Source organism: Anguilla anguilla, chromosome 1, assembly GCF_013347855.1.
Source record: "Anguilla anguilla isolate fAngAng1 chromosome 1, fAngAng1.pri, whole genome shotgun sequence".
Classification (NCBI taxonomy): domain Eukaryota; kingdom Metazoa; phylum Chordata; class Actinopteri; order Anguilliformes; family Anguillidae; genus Anguilla; species Anguilla anguilla.
This window is the reverse complement of record NC_049201.1, coordinates 50,935,773-50,951,380: the sequence shown is the minus strand read 5'-3', so window position 1 is coordinate 50,951,380 and position 15,608 is coordinate 50,935,773. Positions and strand designations below refer to the sequence as shown.

Here is a 15,608-nt window from a genome sequence, read left to right as displayed (position 1 = left end):
GAGCTGGCTTGTTTCGTTTGGATAACGACTGAGCGTGATGTGGAAACCTTCTGCAGGCTGAGCCCTGTCAACTTTTTGTTTCAACCAGGTTGGCCAAATGAAAAACGGCTCCACGGGTTTATTTTTGCATTGATTCATGGGGGTTATTTTTCATTCTCTCATGAAAAACTGCGGAGTGGTTATTTGCTTTTCAGTGCCACACCACTACCCTGCCCTAATGGCTTCCTGTCTAGCTGTGAAATGATAGAGATGAACTGGAACACACTCCCCATAGAGAAGGGATGTAAGTGTGAGACAAAAGGGTGTGCTGACAGTTGGTCTGAAAGGCCCTCACGGAAGCCTTCCCTTTATAGCCATTGAAGGCTTTGAAATAGTCCTGCCATTCTTAACCTATCAGAATATGCACCACAAGTTAATACCACAGAACCTAGCAGACCATAAGTGAATGCCACAGAGACCAGCTCTGTCACCCTTTGCAGATGCTTTCAAACCACAGCAGGTACCCCATTGCTCAGAGAATCACCCAGGAAAATCTCTTAGTTTCAGACAAACCAAACCACCAGCAATTGACAGCAGGGGGCACCCAAACCAAATAGCTATGCAAAATTTGGCTGAAGGACAAGTTTGGGATCCTGCATTGATAAGAAAACATGTCAGGCACAGCAATCAAATTTAAAATTAATTGCTGATTCTGGAACATGGGGGTATAATATTTCATTACCATGGGTACCTTAACACACATGCTGGAAACCTACATGGTGTCAACACTTTCCACATAGACCAGCTCTTAGAATTGCGGGGTCTTATGACATCATCTTTATCCAACTATTTCCACATCCCTCTCTCTTGATGCTGGTAAAGAAATCATGCTTAACCACTAAACACCATCCACTCACTCAAAACGACAGAGTTTTAACAGTAGGGAAGAAAATGTGTCAAGTGTCCCTGCACAGAACCAAAAAGCTATGATTTTACCTCCAGTTTCTGTTAAATTTTGAAGAAGAAAAAAAAAACAAAACTAAAAATGGTTATAAAGGTCAATATTTTTCATAAATAAAACAGCGCCTTTGTTGAAAATTGAGCTTACTTAAAGTATATGCGGTGTAAACCTAGATGGGACATAGGTTTGGACAACCAATTATGTTAAAGCTTAACCAAAGTTCTCTTTAAGCAAAGATCAGACCCTTCATAAACAGATCTTTCGCTGCACCATGCCTTGTGACCACACCCTTTGAGAACTGGGAGCTGTGCCGAAATCTATTGAGCTGGCAAACTCACACTCATATTCCTCAGACAGCCAGTCACCGTGTGTCATTCAAAGAGTTAGTCAATCTTATGGCCCGGAGTGAAATCTCTGGGATGGGAGGGGGAGAAGTGTCAGAGTGCATTCATCAAGCATTCCTGATACAAATGCCTTAGGGCTCATATTCACTGTGTAGATAAAAGACCACAGGATTTATCGTTCTCTGTCGGAAAAAAAGTTGACTATAAAGGCCAACACCATAATAAATTAAAATTCTATGAAAATGAAATTCTCTATTTAGTTAAAAGGAGAACTCCTGTGAATATTCATTCCAACTTCTGTTTTTATAGCTTTGTGATATTTCACAAATTAGCTCAGTTAAAAGCAATTAATATCCATATCCAAGCGAGAGCAGCTATTGGAAGCCATAAGATATGCATACTCTGTTATTAAAAAACAAAACCATAAATTGACTTCTGTAATTAAATGGAGAATAAGTTCTGCTGCTCTTGATCAAAGCTTGCAACACTGCCAACTGCAATCTTTAGCAAATGTGTGGCTTTACTCCTGTGGGTTCAGACCAATTAAAGCCATGAGTCAAGTGAAAAATGTCCTTCTTTCACTCACTGATACAGGAGGCAGCAGGGAGAGGATATTCCTTTTATGATAAAGCTCACTTTCTGTGGTTGCCATGGCAACATGTTCCCCACCCCTGCACAAACAGCTGTAAACTTTCCTGTTCTTATGTTTGTGACACTGTTTCCGTTATGGTACAGCAAAAATGACTAATTATGAGAGTTAAGTACACATTTTCCATGTGCAATAAATAATATCCACATTTTAGATAATGATTTGTCACAAAATTCAAGGAACTCTTAAGTATATTTTGCATCAGTAGTGTTTATGCCATATACTGTACAGCACATGCCATTTTATATGACTTTGTATGACCATGATGCATATTTGTGGCTACAAAATTTACAATATACTGCCACTTGAGGAGAAACAAAAGCAGAACAGTTGCACTGCAGTTTCCCAAATTGACAGTCATTCATTGTTTAGATCATGTAAAACTAATCCTAATGAAGAGCTAATGTAGATTATTCCTGACAAAACCCTTATTATGGAAATACAGGACTAATCGACCGCCCTCATCTTGCTTTAAAAATGAATCCATTTTGACATTATGACTTGTATAGGTTTACCACTGTATATAAAATAATTGTAGGAATATAAATAATTGTACCGCAATTGCAGTAAGCAAGCCTATATATAACAATATTGCTGACTAGTTAGAATTAAAAGCAGTACGAGGAGGCTGCATTAGCTTGAGTTTGTGCTCTTACTGTAATGTCTGCCATCGCTTGCATGTGTGCATGCCACTGTACCAATCCCGTATAATTCTGCGGGTGATGCTGGTGTGGGGCGGCATGCATCATCATTCTACAGGCTGTGAGAGGGGTGTGCAGGGGCCCTTCTTACCTTAATTAAATGCTTGTTGACCCATTTGGTGAAGGTCTTTTTCTGAACCCGGTCCCGTTCATCTGTGAGAGACACAAACAACAAACATTAGTCAAAACAACCAAGACAAAAGCCATACAAAGCCTAAATGTCATACACAATGCAGAGGTAGAGGGAGCTAGAGAGTGGAGTAGGCAGTCAAAGACAGCGGCTTATCGCAACCTCTCATTTGAAAAAGATGGAACTGAAAAAGGAAGCTGGGAAGTATTCAATGCATAGACATTACATGAGTTATGACCAGTGGAGGACTAAATATATGCTGCTAAAAATCATTTTCAAACAGATTGCCAAACCGTAAGCACAGCAGCAGAAAGAATGAGTGGATTGCACTGGATCATGAAAAGATTAATTATGCTGTTATTATGTGGTCAAACTTTCACGTAACTCTTAAAGAGTGCTTGGTTTTGGACCCAAATACAACAGTCAGTGATACCTCCAGAAGCACTAATACTGGCCCAACATAGTAATTAGCATCTTGTCTGGACAAGAGACTAATTAAATTAAATGTATAAACCAACAAATACAGACCCACATTTATATTCAATTTTACCAGTTTTTTGTCTAGATATTTAGCCATTTCCTTATTTTATTTGTTCCTAAATTCTCTGTGATCAAGCCGGCTCACTGTTTGAAAATGGTTGGTGAAGTCTGTTGTGGAATACTTGTCTGCATATGCACTGCACATTCCTGCATCATAAGACTTTGAACACCTGGAAATGACTCTTTCATCAGTATGACCCAACCCTCCTGAGGGAAAGCGCCCCATGGTTGCACGGCAACAGTCAGTCACAGAGCAATTAGGCACACCTTCCCCCCACCCATGCTAGCCCCTCCTACGGGGAGGCCTTCGCCCGACAACCTCGCCCCACGCCCTCGTCACAAGACCTGCAGAGACAGCACCACCTACATCTACAAGTTCCAGCGCAGCAGAAATGGCTAACCTCAACACTTCCCCTCCACCCCCCGGCAAATTTGAAAATGGGGAGGGTGGTTTCCCAGGTGGCAGATTAAGATTGATGGGAGCAGATATGGCAGAGCTACAGCACCACTCTGGGCCAAGTGTTCAAAAAAACTGTGTGTTCTGTGTTTTTCCTGAAAGCTGTTCTTAGTGTGGTGTATCAGCGCTGACTTAGCTTCCATCCCGACTGATTACGTGCAGCTTACTGCTATCTACGTAAACCCTGATTCAGTCTTCACAGCGTCTCATATGCTCTTTAACCCTGTGTATACAATGAAGAAATGTGTGTTGCAAGCACGCAGCCAAAACAAAAAACAAAGAAACTCGCAACAAGAACAGAACACAGGTCCTCGCAATTAAAATGGTTTTGAATCAGCTCTGATTCGCAAACACAACACAAACATGTATTAATTAACAGCAACAAAGTCTGCTGCCCCGTCTGCCCCTTGACTGGACAACAGCATCAGTCGCTTTTCGTTACACAACAGGCCCCCGTCTGTGGCTCAGGAAGAGAGGGTTGGTTTAACTTCTGTCAGCGCTTGCCTCTCTTAAAAAGCATTAACACCATGTCAGAGCATAGTTGCACAATGTGTTGGGTGGGACCGAGACAGACAGAACAGCGCAGGCTCCATCTGGCATAGGGCAGCTGAGGCCAGATTCACTTCCCTTGCTGGGATTTCCAAAAAACACTTGGCACCCAAGCCTTTATCGTGCCACAGGGCTATCATAAGACAAGAACTCTCAGTGGTTGGGCTGTTCTCAGTAGCTTAGAAAATGTTTTAATGTATCTAATTGGAGCTCGGCTTTAAACTGACACTTTCTGAAACAAGACCAGGTTAAAACCTAGTATATGGCTGGACCTAACACACGTGATCCGGCCGACCGATGGTGTGACTTCATAACTCAGCCGACCAATGGTGTAACTTCACTTAGTCACTCATCACTCACTCAGTCACTTACTCAGTCAGTCACAGACATTTGAGTTTGTAGGGCTGGCCACACTGTTGCGGTCCAGCCAAAAAGTTGTTAAAAGAATCTAAATGCTACATAGAAAGTCCCATGAAAAGTGTTTGTTTGGACTCACTATGTTGTTCCACATACACCTACAAGGCAGCAGCATAGACAACTGGCATGTCACCTCAAAAAAACTTTCTTTTCTACACCTACCCTTAGGGTGTACTAAAGGCAGCAGAAAACACAGTGAGATGGGAGGGGCAGGGAGTGTAATTTCATCAGAACTCGATGAGCTGGGACAGAAAGTAATTGGGGTAACTACAAGGCAAAGGACAGGGTTAAAGCAGGCTGATCCTGTGCTAGTACGATTGCAACATGATCACTTGAATCATGTTAGACCGACAGTACCTGTGATCATTAATAGCCCACTGGCTAGATAAAAGATGTGTTAGTGTGACACAAGATGCAGAAGCAGAACTACTCCTTCTGGTGACGCCCAGAAATCGAAAATAGTTGACTGTGTTCAGGTGGTCAATGAGTCACTATGCTTATGGATGGGCGACTTCAGGACTTCTGTTATGATATCACGTTGTCACGGTAATGACAGAGGGGAAGTCCAATGAACTTTGAACCGCTTCATCAATATACTATACGCTAATTGGAACACTGAGCGCCTGGGTTCTTGTTTGCCAGTCAGGTGGAGCCTGTTTTTTAAACACAACCCCCCTTACCAAATGAAAGGTCAACCAGGAGGGCCTGCACTACTGACCCTTGTGCTGACCCGTCCACAGAGGTCAGAGGCATCCTCCTGAAAACATTGAAAACGTTTGAAAATCAGTGACATAACAACTGTTGATTCCCAATCCAATAAACACGAAAATGCAGTGTTGTCTTTAAGCAGTCTGACTCTTTCTTCTATAATCATACCCTTTCAAACGGGGTCAGAGGTGTAGTATCAGGTATCACCACTAGTACCACAGTGCAAACGCATTAGCAACAAAAAGCAATCACTGCAATTGAGCAACACAAATAGCTTTAGCGCACACAGGTATTGCAGAAGTCTGCTGATTGCTCTCCCATGATAATTGAATAGAAGGTGGTTTGGGTACTCCATAGAATTGAACTGCTCTCCCCCCCGTGGAAGTATGAAAACTGAATTGTTTGACATTTCCATAACATTAATAAGGAAACCCTGCTCAGGTTTCTGCTGATCTATTTAATTCCTGCCTAAGAAAATGGGATTTATGGCAGACATTTCTTAAATGGAGAGATTACTTTTGAACACAAGAAAAGTAAGCTGCAGTAACAAAATACAGAGGTTTCAGAAACAGACAGACTTCCGCTGATGCAGTCTGGTTTCGCTCTTCAGTAAGGTTAACCATAAACCATATGGACACAACAGGCAAATGTCAAAACCTGTAGCTATCATTCACATGTGGGGATAAAATGCATATATAACCATTTGATTTAAACCACAGAAAATGCATAATTTGCCTTTTTGAAACCTGTACGGGTATGCTTTGATACTAAAAAAAAGACATTTTAGAGTTAGGAAAATGCATTTAGTTGGTGCATACAGCTGTGCATATTTACAGTACAACATATTGTTCTGCTGTATGCACATCATGTCAAAACAGCACAAGCGCTCAGTCTGTTTTCATTGGCTGTCATCCATTCATTCCTCACTGTAAAAGAGGAGGTCACTAGCCAATAAGAAGCGTCTAAAATACTTGCACGTTCTGTAAAGGGGAGTGCCCTTCTAAGTAACCCACAGCATGCAGGGGTGCAGGGCAGGGACTCAGACCCAGTGAGCTGTGACATTTCTCATTCTAGTAATAACAACCTTCAAGAAACTATTTTTCCATGTTGTTTCCCCAAACTATATGTACACCCAACAGTGTCGTAAATTGGCCAAATCAATTCATCAAGTCAAACTGTCCCAGAACGATAGGGCTGCACAAGCGCAGATGATTTAGGACAGCAGCAGGAAGCGGACAGAGGCTGACAGCGTAAGTTACGACTCTCATTCTCCAGTCATTTCGTAAAAACTTCTGAAGCCCAGCACCCAGTGCAGCATGACACATGGTTAAAAAATACATCAAAAGCACCACGGACATGGATACCATGGAAAACTTTAGTTCTCAGCAAATATGTATGTATGGTTGAAAATCTGTAAATCAGGATAGCTCGTCATTATAAAGTACTGTTCTTCTTCAGAAAAAAAAAAAAAAACTGAAAGCAGCACACTGACTCTCACCAAAAAACATCTTAACCACAGAGTGCAGCTCAGAGCACTTCATTCACTCACTCGCCCAAGGGCACTTCTCTTTCAGACAGACACAAAAAGCCTCTTTGAGGCTAAGCCTCTCAAGGGCTTAACCGTCCTCTCTAAATGCAAAAGTTTGCCCCTGCTACACTCTGACATAAGCAAAGAACACAGTCATACCTTTTCTCTCGTCTGTGGCCTTCAACATGCCCAGGTAATACGCCTCGTCCGAGGGGGTCCTGTCCCTCCCAAGGCTACCTGAGGAATAGTTCCTATATTTCTGCTGGGCAGACATGCTGCAATCTGCTTGCTGCTAATGTAAATCAATAAGCTCCTCTGTTTCTCTCCAGCAGCTTTTGAAAACAAGACTGATATTATAAATGCTTCTTCTTTTTCCCAGTCCACTCAGTTGCTGCTGCAAGACGAGCAAAAGCACGCAGTCATGTGGGTGTGTCGAGCCCTCGGTAGCCGCTTAACCTATAATTTCTCTCTTCTCCTCTTTCGTGGCTCTGCCCTTCTTTTCTCCCTTTTTTCTCTTCTTCTCGCTGAATGATGCCTGCGAGCTACAAAGTCTGGGCCTGCCTTGGACTGATGTGCACATTCTATGTGTGTGTGTGTATACTGGAGGACATCCTGGCGGTGTAGGGCTCCTCCCTCTCTCTTCGTCATCTAGGTGTGGTCAGTGGAGAGGGAGGGAGTGAGTGAGTGGGGCTGGGAGTGTGCCGGTAAGGTGTGGAGGAACAAAGTTGCCTGAAGAACAACCTACTCCCCCACCGGCTCCTCCCAGCCCAACCCACTTCCTCAGCCTGAGTCACCATACAAGCGTGGCAGCCTGTGTGATGCGGGCACATGCCACAGGAAGTTCTGCACTGGCACGCGAGACGCTCCCTGCGCCCACACAAGACATCAAAATCTTATACTTCTAATGAGGCTTCAGCGAATGTGTCTGAGGGCCGGCACTATGTATACAGCATGTAACCTTCCATCTTTGCCATCTTATCAGCCCCAAATGTGCTTAATCATTACCCTGTCACCAAATTCCACAGAATCCCCCTTCTCTCCCGCTGGGGATGGGAAATGGTAACTGAATCACCGACTGAGTACGCAAACTGATAGGCATGACACAGTAATGTTCCCACATTACAGCAAGACTAGACAAAACACTTCTTTTAACTGCAAAAGGGCATGTATCTTGACCGTACTACTATATACAATAATAAGAATATGCTATAATAAAAATGCAATTAAAATGCTTCTTGTTAGTGTACAGTACACACTCAGAAAGCAGTCTTACCCAGGACTTTATTCTATAACTTGTATCTTGTACAATATCACATGATACAATACTGCACTCTTTGCCAGGGCTGGATATCAACATGAAGAAATTCAGGGCAAGTGCTCAGGCTTGCTCTGCCACAGCTTTCCCTCAGAAACCTTTACATCACAGGCCAGGATCCTTAACCACACAACCTCACTGATAAGGCTGCAAGAGGTTACATGTACAGTCTTAAGAACAGAATCCCTTAATGTGCCATGGCTTCCAGATCAAGATCTGAGTTGTTCAGGGTTTAATAAAAATAAAATAAAAACATTTATATGCTAGTATACACAACCCCTGCTGGCACCACACAACCTTCCCCATAACCAAGCCATCGCTAGACTGAGACTCATAACCTACTGTCAGAACGAGGAGCTGTCAGGAAGATTAGACCTCCAAAATAGGCCATTCTCTCATTTCCGAGGTGCTATTTTCGGTTTTGGCTGCCAGTTTTGCCACCACCATTCTCAGTGGCGAGAAGCAGTGTTGGCAAGTGCAAAAAAAACAACAACAGCCACATTTAAGCTTCCATTGTTCTCTGAGGAAGACCAAAAGAGGAAATAGGTTTAGGCCATAAGGAGAAAGGAAGGTCCGTTAGTTAAATTAACAAAGTCAACGTATGTGTGTAGTGCAGATGTTTAGGGGAGGCAGGCTAGATAATGTTTCAATACTAAGAATAAATTGTGCAAGCATAAACATTTTTATGAAATTACAGTCGTACTGCAAATACAGGTAGTCTCGCTTCATGCAACACCTTGACAACATTACTATAGTGGCTTCTCACTTTTTTCAGCAACTTGTAGCACTTAGATTACGCAACCACCCATTTGCCTATTATGTTGGATACTTAGAGAACATAGAAGGGATTTTTTTGGAGTACCAAATGTGACACGTATTAGGGAATCTAACTATACAGCTAGTAAGTTGGATATTAGTGAAATAGAGCAGCTGATATTAGACTAGTGTAGGCAAATTGCATTAGAGTATCTTTATGTAAACTATGGTTAAAATTCAACAGAAGAAACGATAGCAGCATGTTCATTCATCTTCAGAATTAGATATAGATATCCTGAATATATAGCTAGCTAACTGTCTATAATAGCAAATGGATTACACTAGCTAGCTACTTGCCATTACCTTAGAAATTAAAGATAAATTCAATCTGCACGCGGAGCTCACAGGAAGGTTTGTTCTAGCAGGTGGCTGGTGGCTTCTTTGGTCTTTCATTTACTGTAGTTATTGAACACTGAAACAGAAGGCATCCAACATTTTTAATCCATTTATGATCCGCAATAGAGCCAGCAGCCAAGATTTCATTATTTATCTGTTCAAAGAGTGGAACAAGAGCGAAACCGGAGGGGGCACGGAGATTGGTGAGCTCCATGGATAGGTGGGATTTAACTGCTCTGCCGCGGTCACCACACAATGCAGTAGACCATTCTATGGCACTGGTACAAAAGCTACTGAAGGTGGAAACAGAATGTTGATAGCGATCTCCGATCTGAAAGGAAATCTATGAGATCTGTAAAGCATCCTACGATTTCTCTTCACTGAGCCACTGAGGAAAAAGCCCTTCAATTGTTCAGAGTCTCATTTCCTGATACACATGGGGTCAATACACTTTAAAGCTTCCGCACCAAGGGTATTGGTATTCATGTGAAATAGTTATTAGGGAACTGGGGGTTGCAACCAGAGTACAGCAGGCTGGGTCACCGTCATTTTACTCTCAGATGTTAAACTGAAATTATTCATTACTCATGCAACGGTATAAACGAGAACATGAAAAATGTCCTGTAAGCGAGACAATCAATAAAAACACTGCATTTTCCAACCCTTGTTCAAAGTGAATTCATAATTAGCAACATGAAACAACAGGGGCCACTTGTACAGATGAACTAGGGGTTGTATTCAGGAATCCTGTTTTATGTTTTGAAGGCCTCTTTGACCTAGGAGTTACTTATAGCAAGCAAAATCACAGAAGAAAACACTCAAATGTCCATCATTAAATAGAGCTGAAGCAATATAGAGAAAATACAGACATGTTCAGCGGCTGCCTGTTTGGACTTGAAGCAGTGGGAACAACACATCCACCGAAAGACAGAGATGTACCTTCTGTTAAACTACAGCTTCACTGACATGGGAGACACACCTTAGGTAATAGTGTTGTAGTTCCATACAATGTCTGGGCAGGTGAAGGAATTAGGGATGGGCAGGGCTTTTTCTCCAGTGGAAAAAAGAACACTTTAACCGCAACAGGATCATTAGCGGGAATACACATGCAGAGACTTCAAATACCTGATGTGTGTCACAGAGGATTGAGCACTTACATACCACAGAATGAGAAACTATTGCTGACACAGATATTTAGTTGTTAAACAGAAGAAAAGGACAGTTTCTCTTTCCAAAGCATGAAAAATGGAAAATAAATGAACTTATTTGTAGGCTTTAGAGGGTTAATTCATTTAAAATAGCAAAATGGAGTGAAGAATGCAAAGAAAATGAAGCAAGAGGCAGAATTAATATATGAGCATGATTAGTATTAAATTACAGCAGGATGTCTGTGCACTGTAAAACACGCCCAGTAAAGGTGTAAGCTCACTGCCAAGGGAGTCAGCTCCTTGAGAGGACATGACCATGTGATGTCCTACTGAAAGGAATGTGTCCTTGAGGTTAATTCAAATATTTTCCCTTCATATGTTAAACCTACAGGTTGCAAGTCAGAACAGAGTCTTCTCTGATGAGACGATTCCCATTAAAATCTTAAGTCTTAAGTAAAAAAAAAATGTTAAAAAAATGATAGAGGCATTCATACTCCCTGACAGTGTATGTCATTGTGGGAGGAAATAAGTTGATAAACTGGATGACAAAAAAAGCAACAAAAGTTAATTGAAAAAGTGACATGTTACAATGCAGCTAAAGCAGTAAATCCTTCTGAAGCCAATGCTCAACTGTACAGATTTCAAAAGCTTGCCCTAGAGCTAATCTCTCGAATATGGTTCTTGTTGTGCAGAGAGGGAGAAAAAAACCCCGCTGGTGTTGGATATTATCTCTAAGAGCCCTGTGACCCCAGGCCTTAAGGTGAATATCTGTTAGCACCACCCCAGTTCCCCTCTCTGAAGCTCCAAACAGCAGAAGGTTGGGTTAAGGTGTGAATGCTCAGTGTCTCCATACTACATACTACTACAGATAGCCTTCCTCAGTTAGACCTCTCATTAGCCCTCTATCATTACAGCTCCCATTCCTAGCCGCTGTCACAGGGAGAAACCAGGCTGCCCTTTCCTAGCTTTTTACAGCACCCACATCTAATGTTGTCCCACAAATATCAGCCCTCTGTTCCTCTGGTCATCAAATGGGCTTTGCACTGTTCCATAGCTTGAAGGCTTGTTTACAGGGCAATGTGAGGTGTATCTGTGAGAAACCAAAAGTCAGGGAATGAGTTTGGCTGGACGTTCCATCGCTTATATTCAGCATAAGCATTTATGGATTCATGGTATTTCACAGCCATTTCGGTGACTTTTCTTAACATTGAAAATGAATAACTCATTGCATTTGTATATTAACTTCAGTCATTTTAAGGAATCTCACTGACCTATTCAATTTGAAATATCATATTTCAATTGAAAATACATGCTGAATGACCAAGTTAAACTTCTTTCCCTCAGAGAGAATGGGGAGCAGAGCCAGGTTGTGGAATAGGATTATCTAACTCTAAAATCATTTTTCTGTGCTGTTTTCATGAAGCAGGGATCTTATTTAAAATAACAGACGTCACAGTAGATTTTCAGTTGAACCTTCAAAATTCAGTCCCTACAGTTTACGACTACAGTATTAGCAATGTTTCCACCTGGAAAGTTTGCTGATGTGTACAGTAATTCACTCAAGCAGCACCCCGAAGTCATAGAAAGGCTTTTTCCCCAACCATTTTTTTAAAATCCTTCACGACTCATTAAATCCACAATTTAGGACCATAGGTGAAAAGTCTGAAAAAAGATATTTTCCAAAGGTCTTCTACAGTAAGTCTTCCTGTAGAAGACCTTTGGAAAATATCTTTTTTCAGACCAAACCAAATGTCATGTGGTTGGCAATGGAAAGCTTCAGATTTTCAAATTAATGGCTGCAAATCCTTAGATCCTGCCACCAGCAACTCTCTGTAAATGAGCTGTTAAAGATGAAGAGCTTAAGAAAAAGACCGCAAGTCCTTTAGTTAGTCGACTTGGATCCCGCTCCTCAGACTACCACCAGCTCAACACCTTTATATTTCCCAAAGATGTCTCTGACTATGACTCTGACAGCTGAGTGCATAATGCACCAATTCAAGGGCTTTTCCCCTCCAATTGCAGCTACAGTCCCGCATGTTCGTGAACACCGAGGAGCTGTCCCTTTTTTTTCCACCACCCGGCGAGCAACATCTTGAGAAAAGTCTCAGTGCAGCGTGAGCCATGGGCAGCCCGGCTGAGGTAATGTGGCGGAGCCAAGTTCAGCTGGGAAACTCAGAAAAACTGAGTCACCATAGGGTTTCTCTGGAGACCCAAAAAAGGCATATTATTATACAATCTGCAACTGCTCATTATAAGGCCACACAGAACCCCTCCTTCTCCCTAAGCAGATGCTGCACCGTTTCATTGCAAAACAGAAAGACAGCACTGATGTGTTATATTGCATGTAGCACACTAAATTATACACATGCATCTTATTTTTCCCCATTTTATCAGCTTTTTCACTGTATGCGTATAATGGGGGTTAGCCATGTATGCTACGAGACACAGTGTCTGCTCACAGCCTGTACAGACATTCCGGAATCCTGGTATTTCCCCAAGAGAATCCGGCTGCTCTCTATACACTGACCGGGGAGGGGGGGCAGGTGGAGTTGGGCTCCTCCATGCAAGTCTGCCAAGAACATCTTGTATGTTTGAAACAGGATATGTACCAAATTAATCCCAATGTATCCACAGTAATCTTTTTCAGTTTGCCTGTAAGTTTAATAGTGGCAATTTCCACTCATGTTCCACAAAGTGGAAAAGCCAAAAGGGGTAGTACAAATCATTCTGAAAATATACAACAAATAACAAAGAAATGTAAACCCACAGCTCTAGAGAGCATCAATCTCCAAATGAACTCAACTAGTAATATTGTGATTTATGTTGCAGTGTCAAATCCCACATACAGTAGGCACTGCCACTGGACCCTTGGCCAAGCACCTAACCAGAACAGTTTCAGCAACAGTCCAGCTCCATTAATGAAGTGTACATAGAACTGTAAGTCTCTGAACAAGGGGAATTTTCTAAGCAAGTAGATAATGTAAAAACAATAAAAAAGAGATGGTCTACTGAACTTTGACAACCCAGTAGATTTTTCCAGCTATACTAAAATCAGTGGTAAACAACTCCTAGAGATGTACAATCTTGTTGGTTTTCTTTTTTAACCCTAATTTGTCACACCTCATTCGACTAATTTGCAGCTCAACAAGACCTCTAGGTGTTGAATGTACTATCTTAGGGTTGACTGAAAACCAACAGAACAGTAGATCTCCAGGAACGTGGCTGGTTACCACTGCCTTAACTTCATTAACACTCAGAAGTGAGTAGATAAGCATAGAGATAATTGATTCAAACAAGACACTATTTGATTTAATGAGGTGGCTAAGGGCTTGACTGCAAGTTGCGACACTGTCACTAGTCACGTCCCAGGTTGGGAAGATCCCTGGTGGACGTTCTTGTTAAATCGCAGCTGATATCTGCTGACATGTGAGTTTTCCTTGTTCCCGAAAGTCTTTTACTTGCTAACTTGCTAACAAACAACTGCTTTATAACTCAGGCAACCTCTCTCCCCATCCATTTAGTCAGCTCTCCAGCCACTACACATAGCTGTTATACCAAAGAATAACAAACACAACACTGCCGGATAAACTGACATAACAGGTGTTAGGAGAGGGATAAGGTGTTTGGGCCTTGTTCTCAGAGTGGAAGAGAAAGCAGTAACTTGGGCCCACCTGTAAACAGGAGAGAGACCATCTAATCTTTAAGGCCACACTCCAGCCCTGCCTATGGCTGTCTGATGAGGTCACTTTAATATAACTATGGCTTATCCTTCTGACATAAAGTTATTGGGTATGATTCTTTGTCTTCACATCACGTATCCCCCTTTTTGGCTGACCCATGAATGACTTCTTAGAATAAAGTGCACCAGGTGATCTATTACTTACCTGGCCAACAAGACCAATTATGCCAATCTAAGCCATGCATTCAGAACATTCCAGTCACATGTGGCATCTAATTGCGAAAATAAGACATGACTGGTTTACTTCCTTTAATCAGACAGGAAAATCTTGGTCTGTTAAAAAAAAGTGTCTTTCATGTTTTTGGAGCATACTTGTGGACTGAACATAAAAGAAGGGTTTGGAAACATGATCCTCAGATTTCTGGCACAGTGATCAAGAGGAATGCCTTTTTTTCTTAAGAAAACAAAGCCGGGGACAGAAAAGGAAAAGAAAGATGTCACCGTAGGTTTTATTAGGAAAGCCCGGGAGGCAGAAGAGCGCTGTTATTCTGCTCATTCCTGCCAGGGCGTGGCCGCCTGCCCATCCCTTCAGACAGGGGGAGCCATCTCCCCAAGGAACCTCCTGTCCTCTCGCGCACAGGACCCGTGCGTGTGGGAGCGTGTGGAGGCAGGCTGCCCCGCCCGTGGATAGGAATGTTATTATACAACTTAAAAAAAGAAAAAGAAAAAGAAAAAATACTGCACACACACACCTACACAATATCTCAGAGTCTGCATGGAGGAGAAGTGGCACTGGACCATGAGAGGCTACGCCCGGAAAGCCTGCGATAAGAACTTGGACCCCCGGGCGCTGGCTGGCACATGCACATTGCCCTTGCATGTGTGCAAGGCTGTTCTGTGGATGTTTTGGTATATGCTTACGCAGGAAGCAAACTCCAATGATCATGTTAACACAGTGCCAACCGTTATAATGTGTTTCTGGGTTTAAATGTTTTAGACAGAGAGAAAACTGTGTTTGGTGAATGCAGTTTAAGTGCTGCTTTTTTTTGAGAGCATAAACTGTATCACGTCAAAACAGACTTTTTCACTCGCAAATTGGTCCAATTCAAATATGAATTTCTTTCCATGAATTTTTACCTTAAGTCAAGGTTTTCAATGAAGACATTTATCATGAACATTAAGATCTTAAATTGCTTTCATACAGAACGGCTCGTGATTTCAAAGTTTTATTAACATAATGAAGCTATTACTACCATTTTCACCACTCATAATTACAGTACATTCATTTTGGTTGCTGAATATAAAAATGGAAACTTGGAATCAGTGTGGAAATCCCAAGATCTGAAACCAC

At 42.0% G+C, this 15,608-nt stretch overlaps 1 protein-coding gene across 28 annotated transcripts in view; it reads right to left on the bottom strand.

Annotated features, from left to right (window-relative positions):
• LOC118227443 (plectin-like) overlaps window positions 1-15,608 on the bottom strand; it is a 191,827-nt gene that overhangs the window by 50,455 nt on the left and 125,764 nt on the right. For 23 of the 28 annotated variants that reach the window (XM_035417968.1, XM_035417974.1, XM_035417982.1 and 20 more), the window contains one exon: window positions 2,726-2,787. In XM_035417968.1, the coding sequence (XP_035273859.1) occupies window positions 2,726-2,787 (62 nt within the window). Of the gene's footprint in view, window positions 1-2,725; window positions 2,788-7,122; window positions 7,668-15,608 lie in introns of those variants that run through there. The other 5 variants (XM_035418014.1, XM_035418034.1, XM_035418056.1 and 2 more) reach the window with 2 other exon arrangements.